The sequence below is a fragment of the Mobula hypostoma genome, chromosome 1 (genome assembly GCF_963921235.1).
Source record: "Mobula hypostoma chromosome 1, sMobHyp1.1, whole genome shotgun sequence".
Classification (NCBI taxonomy): Eukaryota; Metazoa; Chordata; class Chondrichthyes; order Myliobatiformes; family Myliobatidae; genus Mobula; species Mobula hypostoma.
Window position 1 is genome coordinate 169,775,604 of NC_086097.1, and position 17,743 is coordinate 169,793,346.

The 17,743-nt window shown below is 42.6% G+C and overlaps 1 protein-coding gene across 2 annotated transcripts in view; it reads left to right on the forward strand.

Annotated features, from left to right (window-relative positions):
- The window catches only part of rnmt (RNA (guanine-7-) methyltransferase), a 39,245-nt gene that overhangs the window by 2,641 nt on the left and 18,861 nt on the right, over window positions 1-17,743 (forward strand). For both annotated transcript variants that reach the window (XM_063059742.1, XM_063059747.1), the window contains exons 2-4: window positions 2,517-2,652; window positions 7,358-7,483; window positions 14,166-14,281. In XM_063059742.1, coding sequence (XP_062915812.1) covers window positions 2,517-2,652; window positions 7,358-7,483; window positions 14,166-14,281 — 378 coding nt within the window. The remainder of the gene's footprint in view (window positions 1-2,516; window positions 2,653-7,357; window positions 7,484-14,165; window positions 14,282-17,743) is intronic.

A 17,743-nucleotide genomic window follows, 5' to 3' on the forward strand; every position in this document is an offset into this window, starting at 1 on the left:
TCCCCAGCCCCTTCCCCCCACCACTCCCGATCCCCAGCCCCTTCTCCCCACCACTCCCGATCCCCAGCCCCTTCTCCCCACCACTCCCGATCCCCAGCCCCTTCCCCCCACCACTCCCGATCCCCAGCCCCTTCCCCCCACCACTCCCGATCCCCATCCTCTTCTCCCTCACCACTCCCGATCCCCAGCCCCTTCCCCCCACCACTCCCGATCTCCAGCCCCTTCCCCCACCACTCCTGATCTCCAGCCCCTTCCCCCCACCACTCCCGATCTCCAGCCCCTTCCCCCCACCACTCCCGATCCCCAGCCCCTTCCCCCCACCACTCCCGATCCCCAGCCCCTTCCCCCCACCACTCCCAATCCCCAGCCCCTTCCCCCCACCACTCCCGATCCCCAGCCCCTTCGCCTTCCCCACCACTCCCGATCCCCAGCCCCTTCTCCCCCACCACACCACTCCCGATCCCCCAGCCCCTTCTCCCCCACCACACCACTCCCGATCCCCAGCCCCTTCTCCCCACCACTCCACTCCCGATCCCCAGCCCCTTCTCCCCCACCACTCCCGATCCTCCAGCCCCTTCTCCCCACCACTCCCGATCCCCCAGCCCCTTCTCCCCACCACTCCCGATCCCCAGCCGCTTCTCCATCCAACACTTCTTGCCTGAACTGCCTCTGCATACTCCCCAATCAGTTCTGATTTACTCCACTTTGTTCCCATCCCACAACATTCACTTTCTTCTTCCCCGCCCCCCCCACCTGATTCGATGAACTAGCTGAAAGATTGCGTATATAATTTGGAAGCTGAAGTCGGAATTTATTATCTGGAGAGCCGGATGTGTTGACAGGCATAGCATTGTACCTGTGATACTAAACGTTTGTTATGTCTAATACAAACTCTTGGGGCAGCCCTGAAGCTTAGTGTTAAAAATAAATCTGTAAGGGTTTGCATTCCTAAATGTGAGATCATCTATCCACCGTTCCGGTACACTGTGTCTCTTGGTTGTTTGCATGTTGACTGTTGTGTTCACGCTTATCAGCTGCCTCTATCACTGTATGTTTCATTTTGGTTTTCCCTTATGCCAATCAAGTTTTACTTCCTTCTTAAAGGTGTATACTTGGTGTTCTTGCCACAGTATGGGCAATGCTGTTTCTGCTGAATTATCTGATCAATGTTATAATATCACAGAAAACTGGAGCATGGAAAGAGGACACCAAGTCCATCAAGCTCTGTTCCCTTTTTCCAAACTGTGCTGTTCTTTAAAAAATCACACAATTTCCCTTGAAAGAATTGAATACGTATCCACCAGCTTTTCAAGCAGTGGGTTCTAGATTGAACGACTTTATTCTGTGGCAAAGCCTTTCTCTCATGTTGCCACCAGTTCTTTTGCCAATTGCTTTAAATTTCCTTCCTGTTTCTATTGATTTGGCCACTCAAAGCTATTTTCCTTTATTACCTTCTGGTTCCCTTATGACTTCGAAGGTCTCAAATTAAATTGCCTCTCAACCTTCATTTCATTAGAACAGCCCTCACTTCTCCAACCAATTTCTGCGTTGTCCCTAAAATATTCATGTCCTTTCTCAACCACAGTGACCAGAACTTGGAATAATCAGATCCAGCTTATGTAGAGGTTCAATGTGATCTCTCTTAATTTGTGCTCTTTTCTTTTTATGCTGTCCAAGTTCATGTGCGCTGTTTTAAATTTAGTTTTCAATAGGTATTAACGGCTTCAAAAGATTTATACATCTACGTGTCCAAGTTTTATTTCTTGCAGTGCTTTTAGAATTGAACCCTTTATTTTATCTTCCAGGTAAAAATGGAATGGATCAATTCACAATTTTCTGTGTGAAGTTTTATGCTCCATTGTGATATTTCATTTGGAAATCTTATGTTCCAAATCATTCATTATAAATTTAGAAAGGCAAGTAGCGGAACAGGCTACACCAGAAAATCAACCATTTACCATGATTGCTATTGTCTGGTCCCTCACGTTACTTTTGCTTGATGCTGTCACTACCTCCTGTACTCCAGAGGCTTCAACTTTGTTGTCGAATCCTAGGGTTGTACAGTATGCTAAGAGGACCTTTGCCCCACCATGTCTATGCCGACAAGTATACCACTCTATACGAACCCCACTTGCTTGCGTTAATTCCCTATTTCTCTATGCTCATCTTAGTACCAGTTCATATGCCTCTTAAATGTTCTTGTTGTTCTTGCCTCCAATGCCTCCTCTGACAGCTCATTCCAGATACCTTTGTGTGTGAAAAACCTATCCCTCAGATCCCCGCCTCTCACATTAAACCTATGCCCTTTGGTTTTAGAGACCCTTACAATGGGAAACAGACACTGCCGATCTCCTGTCTTTGCCTCTCATTATGTGGACAAGCATATTCCATGGCATATTTGCAAGTGTTAGTGCACTGGTTTTTTTTTTCAATAGCTTCTGATGTTTTGGTGCAGGAGTTTCAATGATTAGGTCCACTAGAAATGATTAATCTTTTAATTCTGTTTTTTAAATCAGAAAGTGGATGAGGGTCACTGCAGTAAAGTGGCTGCACACTATAATGAGCTCCAAGAATGTGGATTGGCAGTCCGCAGTCAGAGTAGAATCTTTTACTTACGCAATTTCAACAACTGGATCAAGAGCGTCCTTATTGGTAGGTTTGAAAGTTCATGTTCATGTTCATTGCATTGCATGTCTATTGTAAAGAAATCAAAACACTTTGCACTTGTATATTCCATATACTTGAGACTTTCCAAAGAAAGAAAGAAATCTAGCCACTTTAATAATTTAGCTGTGACTTGCCCTTGTTCTGGATACAATTTTTTAATGTTATTTCAATCACAGAAGGTTTGATTTTTATGCCCTTCAAGAATTTGAACTTTCTGTTGACGTGCACATAATCAGGAGGAAGCTTAAAATGAAATGTGCACAGGTTGAATATGTTGGGTTGATGCAGGAGGCATCCGAAATCATGAGCTGTCGGGATTGGACTTTAATGGAACCTTGAAATTGGTGGCGTTATTTGCATTGGATTATCTGCAATCATTAAAGGTAGTTCAGAAGATAATTCTCAATACACAAATGAAAGTGATGTTCATTCCCATTTCCTGAATGTAGGAGTGCTGTTGTGTATCATCATAGAAACATATAGAAACATAGAAAATAGGTGCAGGAATAGGCCATTCGGCCCTTCGAGCCTGCACTGCCATTCAGTATGATCATGGCTGATCATCCAACTCAGAACCCTGTACCAGCCTTCCCCCCATACCCCCTGATCCCTTTAGCCACAAGGGCCATATCTAACTCCCTCTTAAGTATAGCCAATGAACTGGCCTCAACTGTTTCCTGTGGCAGAGAATTGCACAGATTCACCACTCTCTGTGTGAAGAAGTTTTTCCTAATCTCGGTCCTAAAAGACTTCCCCTTTATCCTCAAACTGTGACCCCTCGTTCTGGACTTCCCCAACATCGGGAACAATCTTCCTGCATCTAGCCTGTCCAATCCCTTTACGATTTTATATGCTTCAATAAGATCCCCCCTCAATCTTCTAAATTCCAGCGAGTATAAACTTAGTCGATCCAGTCTTTCATCATATGAAAGTCCTGCCATCCCAGGAATCAATCTGGTGAACCTTCTTTGTACTCCCTCTATTGGCAAGGATGTCTTTCCTCAGATTAGGGGACCAAAACTGCACACAATACTCCAGGTGTGGTCTCACCAAGGCCTTGTACAACTGCAGTAGTACCTCCCTGCTCCTGTACTCGAATCCTCTTGCTATGAATGTCAGCATACCATTCGCCTTTTTCACCGCCTGCTGTACCTGCATGCCCACTTTCAATGACTGGTGTATAATGACACCCAGGTCTCATTTCACCTCCCCTTTTCCTAATCGGCCACCATTCAGATAATAATCGGTTTTCCTGTTTTTGCCACCAAAGTGGATAACCTCACATTTATCCACATTAAATTGCATCTGCCATGAATTTGCCCACTCACCTAACCTATCCAAGTCACCCTGCATCCCCTTAGCATCCTCCTCACAGCTAACACTGTATCTGTATCTGTTTTCTATAAAAATGTGGACATTTTTGTTCTTGGTGCCATTGATTATTAAAATATACATCTAAGCTTGAGTGATGTATGATCTAAGGTAGCCAGGCCATGCTATTTATTGCCATGTGTATTGAGATACAGTGAAAAGCTTTTGTTTTGTGTGCCAACCATATAGATCAGGCCAAATGTGATTACATTGACAATATAAACAGAATGTAGAATACAGTGTTATTGTTAGAGAAAGTGCAGGTAGACGGATAAAATATAAAACCACGATGAAGTATTTAGGAAATCAAGAGTTCACCTTTTGGTACATGAGGAATCCATTCAAAAGTCTGATAATAGCAAGATAGAAGCTGTCCTTGAGTCTGTTTTGTGTTCTCCGGAAGTTATTATCAAGTGGATTGTTTACACCATTAAACAGTAGAAATCTGAACATGTGCTACAATTTTTGATCAAAATGCAAGGATTGGAAAGGAAACCTAAATTTTTAACATGTAAGTAAACATGCAAATTTCTAACATCTAACATTTCTTCTGGTCAAGATGGTGCCAGCAAACAACGATTCCTCCGGCAACATCTTCCAGACAGCAAATCTTTCCAATTATCTCACTTCTCCACCTTCTGCTTGTACTTCTCGTCTCACTTGTGTTATGGAAACTGTTGGGGCCTGTGAAGTACAGTTTGGAACTTGATCAAAGGATCCAGCGTGATGCTGTGTCTGGAGACCTTTCTTGTGGAGATCAGAGACGGGGAGGTGGTGATGGCAAAAAAGACTGAGAATACAAGCTGACTCATGGAAAAGATCAGAGATGAGGCGCAGGGTCATGAGTGACTCCATCTCGAAGCAGCAAGGAAAATTGAAGCATCGAGGTGAATGCGGAGTGGGTCAGCAGCTGGATTAGCGATTTCGGACCTGGGTTGACGGTCATTTTTTACAGAAGGGCTGAGTTCGTGCGGCTGCTCTCCTTATATGCAGACAAAAAGTTTCTGATTATACTGAGATTTATGTGATTATTGGACCATACTTTATATTGGTTTCCTTCAGTTTTTTTGGTGTTTTCTTTCTTGTGACAGATTGTGATCTGTTAATTTTTTTTGTGTGTCAGGGTTTGGAGGTTTGGTGCTCCTGGCACTGTTTTTTTCTGTGAATGACGGGGTCGGGACTGTTATTGTCGTTATTTTTTTATGCGGGTGTCAGGGTCGAGGGACTGCTTTTGTCGCTGTTTATTGTGCTGGGTGTGAGGGGGGATTTTTGGGATCTGCAAGTTTTGTTTTTTTTCTTTTTCATGCCCAGGGTGGGGGGGGGGGTGACGAGTGGATGTCTTTTCTTCCAATGCTCCCGTGGTCTTTCTGTATTTAATAGCTATCTGGAGTAGACATCATCAGAGTTGTACTGAACATGCATACTTTGACAATAAATGAACCTTTGTAAGTGCTTTAATTCAAGCAAGATCAAGTTAACCCGACTTTCTACTGGGTTTCAAAGGTTAATTTTATTATCAAAGTATATATGGGAAGTGTTTTCTCCAGATAACCATAATATACAGAAAAACCATGGAAATCATTGAGGCCCATCTCCTGCATGAAAAAGAAAAAGAAACAAAATTCACAAACCCCAAACCCCCCAACCACTCCCTCACACAGAAACTAACGGATTGCCCACCCAGACATGGCAGCTAAAACATCAAACCCCTTCCCATGCAAAAAAAAACAGCGACAATACCATCAAACACCAAACCCCTCCCTTACCCAAAAAAGTGACTTATCACCCACTCACCAATTGGCAACAAGAAAGAAAACACGGAATAACTGAGAAAGATCAATGTAAGTTGCGGTCCGCACTGATAATCACATCTTGGAATTTCAGTAACATCCTCCATCAGCATTGATGGAGAGCAACAGCTCAAACTCAGTCCTTCTGTGGGGCCTTCATCCGCTGAGAAGCGACCTCCCGTGGCCTCTCGACCCCCAGCCTGATCCATTAAGAGCGAGTGCCGATCTGACCTCCGCATTCACCTCGATGCTTCAATCTTCCTCGGCGCTTTGATCTAAAGGCTTCTATCATATTACAGCCCTCTTCACTTTGTAGAGGTTAGGGAAATTACTCAAATATATAAGAACTGTTAGAGAAATTACTCAAATACACCACTCGGACAGTTTCAGGCTTTGAAGTAAAGAGAGCTTTATTCATGATATTGCCGAGAGTGGAACTGCTAACGGTGGTTTTGAACTCCAAATCATACCGAGAGCACAACTCCTTTTAAACAAATTGATTGCAGAAGCAGAGTCTGTCTGATTCCCTTATGAATTACAGAAGATAAGCTAGGTTCACATGCAGTTATCTTGGGATAAACTATACACATAACAACAGCTAAAATTAAAAAAAAATAGTGGGATTGAGTTTAGGAGCCAAGATGTAATGTTGCAGCTATATAGGACCCTGGTCAGACCCCACTTGGAGTACTGTGCTCAATTCTGGTTGACTCACTGTAGGAAGGATGTGGAAACCATAGAAAGGGTGCGGGGGAGATTTACAAGGATGTTGCCTGGATTGGGGAGCATGCCTTATGAGAGTAGGTTAAGTGAACTCGGCCTTTTTTCCTTGGAATGACAGAAGATGAGAGGTGACCTGATAGAGGTATATAAGATGATAGGCATTGATCATGTGGATAGTCAGAGGCTTTTTCCCAGGGCTGGAATGGCTAGCACAAGAGGGCACAGTTCTAAGGCGCTTGGAAGTAGGTACAGAGGAGATGTCAGGGGTAAGTTTTTTACACAGAGAGTGGTGAGTGTGTGGGATGGGCTGCCGGCGATGGTGGTGGAGGCAGATATGATAGGGTCTTTTAGAGATTCCTGGATAGGTATATGGAGCTCAGAAAAATAGAGGGCTATGGGTAACACTAGGTAATTTCTAAGGTAAGGACGTGTTTGGCATAGCTTTGTGGGTTGAAGGGCCTGTATTGTGCTGTAGGTTTTCTATGCTTTCTGCGTTTCTAAAATCAGTCTTGTGTATCAGTCTGTTTGTCCCATATCCTTGAGGCTAATTCTAACAAGATAAACTACTGCAAACAGTTTCTAAGAATTGTCTGCTGAAAGCCAAGGCCATATCTATAACTAAGTTGCAAACTGGTTTCCATACTCAAAAAGTCAGTATTAACCCTCTGTCTATCAAAATCTTTAACTCACAATGTTTTCCTCCACATTAGATAAAAATGTGATTTTTTTTTGTTTTTTTGAAGCAGTTATGAAGTTTTAATTCTAGAGTTTTCAACTGATTGCCGACATCTTGCCTTTTTACTTAGGAGAGTTCCTTGAATTGGTGCGACGGAAGAATAGGCATAACATCTCTGTCTTGGATTTGGGTTGTGGGAAAGGTGGTGATTTGCTGAAGTGGAAGAAAGGGCAAATTAACAAACTGGTTTGTGTTGGTAAGTAATTTGCTGGAGAGGCAACATGGTTTTTGTTTAAGGAACTGGGAGAGTTTAAGAGTTACTGATTTGTATCCATTTGCTTTTTGAATTGGTATACATTGATGTTCAAAGGATTTAACGTGTAATGAAAATATAGCTTAATGAATAAACTCTTCTCAAGCTTCCAGCAAGTACAGGTATCAATTATAACCAACGTTTCAATGACAAACTCTGCCATCTTCATCGTGGATGATGCCTGGGTAAATCTAGTCCAGTATATTTATACCTCTGTAGTCCATCCCTCCCAATTGGTTAGTCTTCATCCAATCAGGAAGGAAGGACTACAAGGGTATAAGTACCGCAGGACTAGACTTCCCCAGGCATCATCCCCGAAGAAGATGACAGAGTTTGTCATCGGAACTTCGGTTATGACCGATACCTGTATCTACTTGAAGCCTGAGAAGGGTTTATTCGTCATATACACCGAGAAAGCACTAGATCCTTTTTCAAAATATGGCTTGTTTGAGTAAATTCCAAGTGATATATTCACTGATCTAACCTTAATAAATTTTCAAAAAAGTAACTTGACCAGTTCTTTCTTTTTGTGTTGAACCAAGGCAACTACACCTGAACTTTTAGTACTGAAACCTTTTGAGTGTTGCCAAAACTAGTGGATTTAAATTAGCCCACTATTCATTTGATTGCTGGATAATGACTTTCTATTTTCTGAAGATTTGTTACTTGGGTTCCATTAAGCATTTTCTTGAACTGAGTTTCAAACATTCAATTTAGAGCATTTCTTCATCCATTCATTACCCTCTTTGTTAAGGGTTTATTTACTCTTTCTAAATATTACTGTAACCCTCAGGCTCGGCCAGCTCGTGTTTGTCTAGGGGAAAACAGCCTCTGGCCCCGCCAAGCTGAGAAATCATGTTTGTGTGGATGTTGTGTAATGTACTGCCCAGTTACAAACCCACAACGCAAAATATCAGACAGTACACCATATGCAATTAAATGATGAACTTTATGAATCTTAATCTGAATATAGGATTAGTAAAATAACAAATAAAAAAGGGCCCAATTCAAGGAAAAGTCAAAAGTGCACGTTGGAGCTCACTCATTCGCCATTGTTCCACCATCGATCTCCTTCGAGCGTCGCTGACCTCAGATCCCATTCCACTCCGTCCGGTGGTCTACCAGCTCTCTCCACACGTGTCTTCCCTCTTCATCTCTCCTCGACAAAGACTGCAAAAAATCTCCTTCCAGATTCACAAGACAGAGCAGCAATCTCTGATTGGCTAACATGCATAACCAAAGTCCTGTTATCTCCAGCCATAACCCAAACATTGCTGCTACTGAGAAATTGTTACCTCAGCAGTGAACATTACAGAGATGCCATTACATTAGCCGTGAATCCTTACGGCGCGTTACATTAGGATTTAACTTGTCAAATTTTATGGGTTTGTTTGTAATTGCTCATTTACCAGATCTTGTTATTAGTGACAAGGCATTTATTGCACATATCCTAGTTCATTATGGAAGGGACCAGTATTACCATTTCCCTTATACTACTTCTGTCTCCCACATGCCCATGTACTTGCTTTCATTATTTTGTCACTTACCCTGTGTTAAAGAGTAATCTACAATAGATATCCAACTTTATGGTGTGTCTTTATGGGAGGAACCCAGAATACCCCATAAACACAATGTCATGGGGAGAATGTGCAGATTTCACACTAGCAGCACCTGAGCTCGCGGTTGAACGGGGATTCCTGGAGACACTATTGTTGTGCCACTGCTTAGATATGATGACCTTCATTCTGCTGTGCTGTTGAAGTGTGGAATTAGTTTACTATTGGCACACGTACAGAGATGCAGTGAAGAATGTCTTGCATGATCAAACTGATGCCTTGATGTAGAAAAAGGTTAAACAATAACAATGCAGAATAAATTATAACAGTTGCAAAGAAAGTGGAATGCAGTTAGACAATATAATTCAAGGTCATAATGAGATAAGTTGTTAGATTAAAAGTTTTTCTTATCATCCTAACAACCATTTATTAGTCATCAGTGGGGTATAAGCTGTTCTAGAAATGTGCTGAGACTATGTAGGTATTTACAGGATTTTAACACAGAAGGTGAAGGAATAGGGTAAAGATAGGTGGTTAAAAAGGTGTATGATATACCTGCCTTTCATTGGTTGGGGCATTGTGTATAAGGTTCAGGAAGTCATTTAGCATCTGTACAGAAATTTTGTTAAACTGCATTTGGATGATTTTGTGCAGTTCTACTTGCTTGGCCCATTACAGGAAGGATGTGGAGGCTTTGGAAAGGTTGTAGAAGAGGTTCATCAGGCTGCTGTCTGGAGTAGAGAATGTTAGCTCCAAGGAGAGGTTGGAAAAACCTGGATTATTTTCTCTGGAGCATCAGAGGCTGAGGGGAGATCTGATGGAGGTTATGAAATTGAGAGGCATAGATAAGGTAGATGGTCTGAGTCTTTGCAGAAAGAAATAATTAGTTGATGTTTCAGGTTGAGACCCTTCATTAGGGCTGGAAATGAAGGGGGAAGAAGTTTCAGGAAACAAAGAGTACAAGCTAGAAGGTGATACGTGAAGCCATGTGGGTGGGGAAGGGGGGGGAATAAAGTGTGAAGCTGGAACATGATCGGTGGCAAAGGTAAAGGGCTGAAGAAGGAATCTGGTAGGAGAGAAGGGTGGACCATGGGAGAAAGGGAAGGAGGAGGAGGTACCAGGGGAGGTGATAAACAGGTGAGAAGAGGTAAAAGGGGATCCAGAGTGGGGAATGGAAAAAAAGGAAAGGAAGTTAGAGAAGTTATGTTCATGACATCAGGTTGAAGGTTCCCCGACTCGCCGCTTTCCTCAGGGATTGCTCTCTCCATGATTTCCTTGTCCATTTGTCCTTCCCTGCTAATCTCATAAGAACATAAGAAATAGGAGCAAGAGTAGGGCATCTGGCCTGTTGAGCCTGCTCTGCCATTCAGTGAGATCGTGGCTGATCTGACCATGGACTCATCTCCACCTTCCTTCCTTTTCCCTATAACACTTAATTCCCCTAATATGCAAAAATCTATCCAACCTTGTCCTAAATATATTTACTGAGGTAGCGTCCACTGCTTCTTTGGGCAGAGAATTCCACAGATTCACCATTCTTCAGGAAAAGCTCATTTCCGTCCTAAATTTACTCTCCCAAATCTTGAGGCTATGTCCCCGAGTTCTAGTCTCACCTACCAGTTGAAGCAAGTTTCCTGCCTCTATCTTATCTATACCTTTCATAATTTTATATGTTTCGATAAGATACCTCTCATTCTTCTGAATTCCAGCGGGTACAGTGACAAGTGACTCAATTTCCTCATAGTCTAACCCCCTCATCTCTGGAATCAACCTTGTGAACCTCCTCTGCATGGTCTCCAAAGCCAGTATGTCCTTCCTCAAGTAAGGAGACCAGAAATGCACGCGGTACTCCAGATGCAGCCTCACCAGTACCCTGTACAGTTGCAGCATAACCTCCCTGCTCTTAAATTCAATCCCACTGGCAATGAAGGCCAACATTCCATTTGCCTTCTTGATAGCCTGCTGCACCTGCAAACCAACCTTTTGCGATTCATGCACAAGCACTCCCGAGTCCCTCTGTACAGCAGCATGCTGCAATCTTTTACCATTTAAATAATAATGTGATCTTCCATTTTTCCTTCCAAAGTGGATGACCTCACATTTACCAGCACTGTACTTCATCTGCCAGACCCTTGCCCACACACTTAACCTAACTATATCTCTTTGCAGACTCCCCATATCCTCTGAACAATTTGCTTTTCCACTCAATTTAGTATCATCAGCAAACTTAGATACACTACACTCAGTCCCCTTTTCCAGATCGTTAATGTATATTGTGAACAGTTGCGAGCCCAGCACTGACCGCTCACCACTGATTGCCAACCAGAGAAACACCCGTGTATCAACTCTCTGTTTCTATTGGTCAACCAATCCTCTATTCATGCTAGTATATCATCCCCACCTCTATGTATCCTTATCTTATAGAAAAGTCTTTTATGTGGCGCTTGTTATATCTTCAAAGAACTTCAGTAAGTTTGTCAAACAGGCACTTATCCCCGTAAGTAGAAGTGCTATACCTAGACACCTTCTTCCTCAGCTACATCCAGGCCCCAAACAGTCCTTCCTGCAAATCTGTAGGGGTCATTTACTGCATCCGGTGCTTCTCATGTGGCCTCCTTTACATTGGTGAGATCCAACGTAGATTGGGGGATCACCTTGTTGAACAGCTTTGCTCCACGTGCAACAAATAGGATTTCCTGGTAGCCAACCATTTTAGTTCCAATCCCCACTCCCATTCTGATGTCAATTTATAGTCTCCTCTACTGCCACGATGAGGTCACTCTCAATTTGGAGGAGCAGTACTTCATATTCCATCTGGGTAGCCTCCCATTTCAGCCCCTCTCCTCCACCCACCTGGCTTCACCTATCACCTTCTAGCTTGTACTTTTCCTTCCCCCATCTTTCTTATTCTGCCTTCTTCCCCTTCCTATCCATTCCCATGAAGGGTCTTAGCTCGAAATGTCGACTGATTATTCCTTTCCATAGATGCTGCTTAAGCTGCTGAGTTCCTCCAGCACTTTGTGTGTGTTATTCTGGATTTCCAACATCTGCACAGACTCTTGTGTTCATGGTCTGAGCCTTCTCCTAAGAGGGGTCCCCAACCTTTTTTGCATTGCGGACCGGTTTAATATTGACAATATTCTTGTGGACCGGCCGACCGGGGGGGGGGGTGAGGGTAGGGTTGCCAACGGACAAGAGTAGCAGTCAGATGAGTTGTTTACCCAGAAAGACTACAATGGCCATGAAGCCTTGCGTGGGTGCACATGCGCGTCGTGACCTGCCGATTCCCGCCCCGCCTGCCCCAGCAAATCCTTTTTGGCGATTCTGTTCATGGGGGTGGGTGTTAATCACTACTGGAATATAGGCAATAAGTGGGTAATATACTCAATTTTGTTTCTAAAAGGGTTTATCTAACGAATTTAATATTAAACACAGCGCATATTTTCCTCGCATGAATACAGTGATAAGTCAATTATCAGGGGAGGACAGGAGAGCTTGAAGTGTTGAACGAACTTCCAGTAGAAATGGTAGAGGCAGGTTCAATATTATTTGAAGAAAAATTGGATAGGTATATGGACAGGAAAGGAATGGAAGGTTATGGGCTGTTGCAGGTTGGCGGGACTAGGTGAGAGTAGCGTTCGGCACGGACTAGGATGGCCGAGAAGGCCTGTTTCCGTGCTGTAATTGTTAGAGGGTCACTTATAAGTCAATAGCATCATAACATTTGAAGTAACATTTGGATATTAAACACACAGCACATATTTTCCCCATATGAACATATAAAATCATTGCAACACACCAATATGGCTGAATCAGTGGGAGCCCTGGGCTTGTTTCCCTGCAACAACACGGTCCTATCGAGGGGTGATGGGAGACAGCGATACTCGAAGGGAGTTCCTTATGTCCAGTCTATTCCGCAATTTAGTTTTCGTTGCATTCATTGCAGAAAACTCTGCTTCGCAGAAAAATGTTGGAAATGAAAGCAACGTTTTCAGTGCTTTCATGGCTATCTCAGGATATTTAGCCTTAACTTCGATACAAAATGCTGACAGATGTTATGTCAAACATACTTTTCAGCCCGTCGTCATTTGCAAGCTCGAGGAGTTGATCTCCTTCCCACCCTGACATGGATGACGCGCGGGTCACGACCTCGCATGCGTAATGGCTGATCAGTGGCCGTGACAGGGAATGAGGAAAGGTGCAGCTGACTCATATCGCCAAATCATATCGTTTCCTCACGGCCCGGTAGCGCATGCTCTGCGGCCCGGTACTGGTCCGCGGCCCGGTGGTTGGGGACCACTGTCCTAAGAGAGAAATGCTATATACTAGAGGACCTAATCTTAAAGTGAGAGGGGGAAAATTTAAAGATGATGTGCAGGGTAAGATTTTTATGCAGAGAGTGATGGGTGTATGGAACTCAGTACTCTTAGTGAAAACCTTTACAATAATGGCGGTCCAGAGCCATTTAGACAGGCATATGATCAATCTGGAATGGAGGGATAGGGACCATGTGCAAACAGACAGGATTATTGTAATTTTGCAGCATGGTCGGCACAGACATCTTGGGCTGAAGAGCCTGTTTGTGTGCTGTATTGTTCTGTAAAGCATATGTTTGCAAGTCGGCATGGTGCGTGACTTAGTGGAGGACCTGTGTCTGTTGCATTCTTGGTAGATGAGTTTATGGTTTTGTTCCTTGCTGATGAAACAATCATTATCAGGTGGTGCAAGCTACAACTCCCTATTGCTTTGGGATGGCAAGGGTAAATGGTTAGGGATGTGGCTTGTGTGTTGATCAAGGAGGTTTCTTTACCCGGGATTGTATTGAACTTGATTGCCTTGTAAAGAAGAACTTCTTTGTGATTTACCATTCCTTTTGAAGATCTGAGATTGTCCGTTGCCCAAGGACTGGGATTAGGCATTGGTTGATTGTCCCTGAAAGATGGTGTCTTTAGCACTGAATTTCTTGAGAAATTTGAAGAAAGATGAGATGTATGAGTTAATATTCAAAGTTCATTGAATGTTATGCACAAATTAGTGGATAATTATTTACATCCTTCCATCTCCAACAGATATTGCTGATGTTTCTTTGGAACAGTGCTTTCAGCGCTATGCTTTCATGAAAAACAGAAACTACTCCAATGAACCTCTTTTTGCTGCAGAGTTTATAAGAGCGGACTGCACCAAGGTATGATGCTTTGGGTATTGCAATATATGTTCATGTGATTTAGTTTCAAATGCTCTAAGATATTCTGGCATCTCATGGAAAGCTTTGTAGCTGTAGGTCTTTCAAAGTAAGACATTCAGCTGATTTTTGTAAAACAAAATAGCAGTAATGATAATAGTAGCATGACTTGTGGAAGAATCGAGTTTTGTTTAGATAACAAGTTGACAATCAATGACCTGGCCTATAACTTATACATTTGGCTTCTAAGTCACATTTCAGTGCTTCAGCCAATAATTTGAAGAAACTAAGTTGGAATATATTTCTTAAAACTGGTTTATTTTTGTAAAAACTTCAAAGTGAAAGGAGTAAACAGTGTGTAGACCCCTGAGTGAATTGGATTCTGCACTGATTTTAAAATAAAGACAACCCCACTGCCCTGTATTTATATTGCATTCCTCCTAAAGTTTAATATAAATAGGCTGAATAGAATAGAATACTATAGCATGTCCAAGCTGTTCAGCCCTCGATAAATCTAATACATCTATGCTTCAAAAAGATTTTTGCAGTACATTAATTAGTCAGAATATCAATATTACTTCAACAGCTGTGCAGATGTGTGCAAGCCATACAGTTGTGTTGCCTTTTGCATCGAGCGCATTTGGTTTTCACTGGGCAGGCCAAATTAGTTATTTTGTTGGATTGTTTTAATCTTGCATCGGGGACATTAGATCTTGCTAACTGCGCTGAATGTACCAGAATCGATCTTTAACAGAAGAAATACAGTATACAATAAAATATAATAACATGATAGAACAACTGGTAGGTATTTGGCTCTTCCTGCCTCTGTGCTGCCTCTTTGTGACATTGTTCTCTTTTGTTCTTGTGGTCCTGCAAGGTTTTCCCTTTTAAGTATTAATCTAATTTCCTATCACATCTGCTTCCACTACAACTTCAGGTGGAATAGTCACAATTGTTTCCGGGGGGTGAATGATTGTTGATCATAGTCTGAGGTATTGAAGTAGAAGAAGATGTATGAGTGCTGTACAGAAAAACAAAAACAAATTAGAAACTGTGAAATGTGGAATATAGATTGCTGGAAATCTAATAAAAGAGAATGTTGGAATGCTCAATTTCAGAATCAGGTTTAATATCACTGATATTTGTGAAAGTTTTTGTTTTGTGGCAGCAGTACAGTGCAAGACATAAAAAAAAATTAAAAGTTACAATAAAAAAACCCAGTACAAAAGACGAATAATGAAGTTATGTTTATGGATCATTCAGAGATTTGGTGGCAGAGATAAAGAAGCTGTTCCTAAAACATTGAGTGTCAGTCTTCAGGCTCCTCTACCACCTTAATAGGTATATTTAATGTCAGAGAAATGTATACAATATATATCCTGAAATTCTTTTTCTTCGCAAACATCTGTGAAAACAGGAGTGCCCCAAAGATTGAATGACAGTTAAATGTTAGAATGCCAATGCTCCCCCCCCGCGCATAAGCAGCAACAAAGCAATGATCTCCTCCCCCCCACCAGCAAAATAGCATCAGCACCTTCCACCGAGCACTCAAGCATGCAGCAAAGCATTAATAAAGACACAGACTTGCAGGACCACAAAGACTACTCGTTCACCCAGTAACTCGACATGCCCTTATTATTCCCTCTAATGAGGGAAAAAGAGGTGTCCCCGTATCACAGCGAGAATGGAGACATAATGAAACCAACTTACTGACTTATGGTGTTAAAAGTCTGTTGTGTTGTTTTTCTTGAGCTCCGTGCCCAAAGAACTTGGGTCTCTGGGCACACAGCCAGTAGCCAGCTCGCTGCTTTTGATCTTCCATCTCTCTTGTCTCACCAGGAGGCGGCATGGACCTCTAGTCTGCCCACCTCCAGAGCCACGAAAATCTGGCACTCTGAAGGCGCACTAGTCTTCCAGGCCTTGGCATATCGAAAAGTGGCCAGTCGTGAGACCCCGAGAGCGGGTCCCATTTCTGCAAAGAACCGAATTTAATGTGTAACTCTAAAGATAGAAATAGAGCTGTTTCCGAAGTTGCAAGCAAAGGAGTTGCAGTTAGGTGCCATCGTCCTCCTTAGCTTCACCCAGTCGTGGATGGTGTTAATGAGAAGAGTGAATGTTCTGGTTGTTCAGAGTCCTTAATGATGGATGTTGCCTTTTTGAGGCACTGTCTTTTTTCTACTCTCATTCATCCCTATTAGTATTACTTGAGACAGTAAGTTCTAATTAAGGAATGGCCATTTCCCTCTTGGACAGTATCAAAAGCAATTGCCACCTGAAACTTGGTCTCCACTGTATCTCAGATATAAGCTTTATTTTCTCCACCCTTCATAAATGCATTAAATGATTATTGGATCAGGTAGCACTGGTGGTGGAAGAGTGAAATTGTCAGGTTGATGAGATTTCATTAAAATTGTAAAAAGCTAGAGGAAAAACAAGTATAAAAATGCAAAGAAAATGGATGTTAGTGAAACAGAATACAAGAAGTTAATGACAAAAATTAAGATCCTGCTATTTTCTTTACCAGTTTGGATGAAGGGTCATTGACTTGAAACATTAACTCTCTTTTCTCTTGCCATTGTTCCTACCTGACCTGCTGAGCATCTCTGCCAAATGTTTCTACTTTTCTGTCACTGAGAACGGTTTCTTCTTATTTACTCTTGTCAAAGCTCTGAACGATTTTGAGTTGGATATATGAAATCTCCTGGATCTTCCCTGTGGGGAGAATATACTCTGGTTAGCCTCCATATGACTTGTCTTTCGTATTTTTCAATGAAAAATCCCATTTCAATCCTTAAGACCTTGACAGCCTTTCCTAATGTTTTCCTTTAAACAAAATTGGCAACTCGCTTTTGTTAACGGGATGAAGGTTAAGGTAGATAGATTTACTTGACATAACTGAAATACAGGTTTCCCCTGCTATCCGAAGGTAGAGTGTTCCTATGAAATGGTTCGTAAGCCGGAATGTCGCAAAGTGAATACAGATTGCTGATTGTGTCGCCTCTGATCTGGGCCGATATTTACGCGCCGGGCGGCACCTAATTAATTAGCTTGTTTATTTCGGCTTTTTCCTTAAAGACGTGCTGGGTGCGTCCCGGCTACCGCTGTACTCTCCGCGGATCGGTATCGGTTCGCTGCCTGGTGGTTGGGGACCACTGCACCACCTCAACCTCCGACGACTCAGCCTAACACACCATCATCAGTGTGCTCGGCGCTGACTTCTGGATTCCGGTAACTGACACTACACTGTGCATACATTATTTCTACTTTATATAGGCTGTGTATTTTTACACGTTATTTGGTATGATTTGGCAGCTTCATAGCTTAAAGGTTACTGGAGAGAGTGTTTCTGCCGAGAGCGCTTGCGTGAGATTTTCTGCCGACGGCGCTTGTGTGAGATTTTCGCTACGGAGAACAGTGCGGCAATGATTGTAGAGAAGTATTTCTACTTTATATAGGCTGTGTATT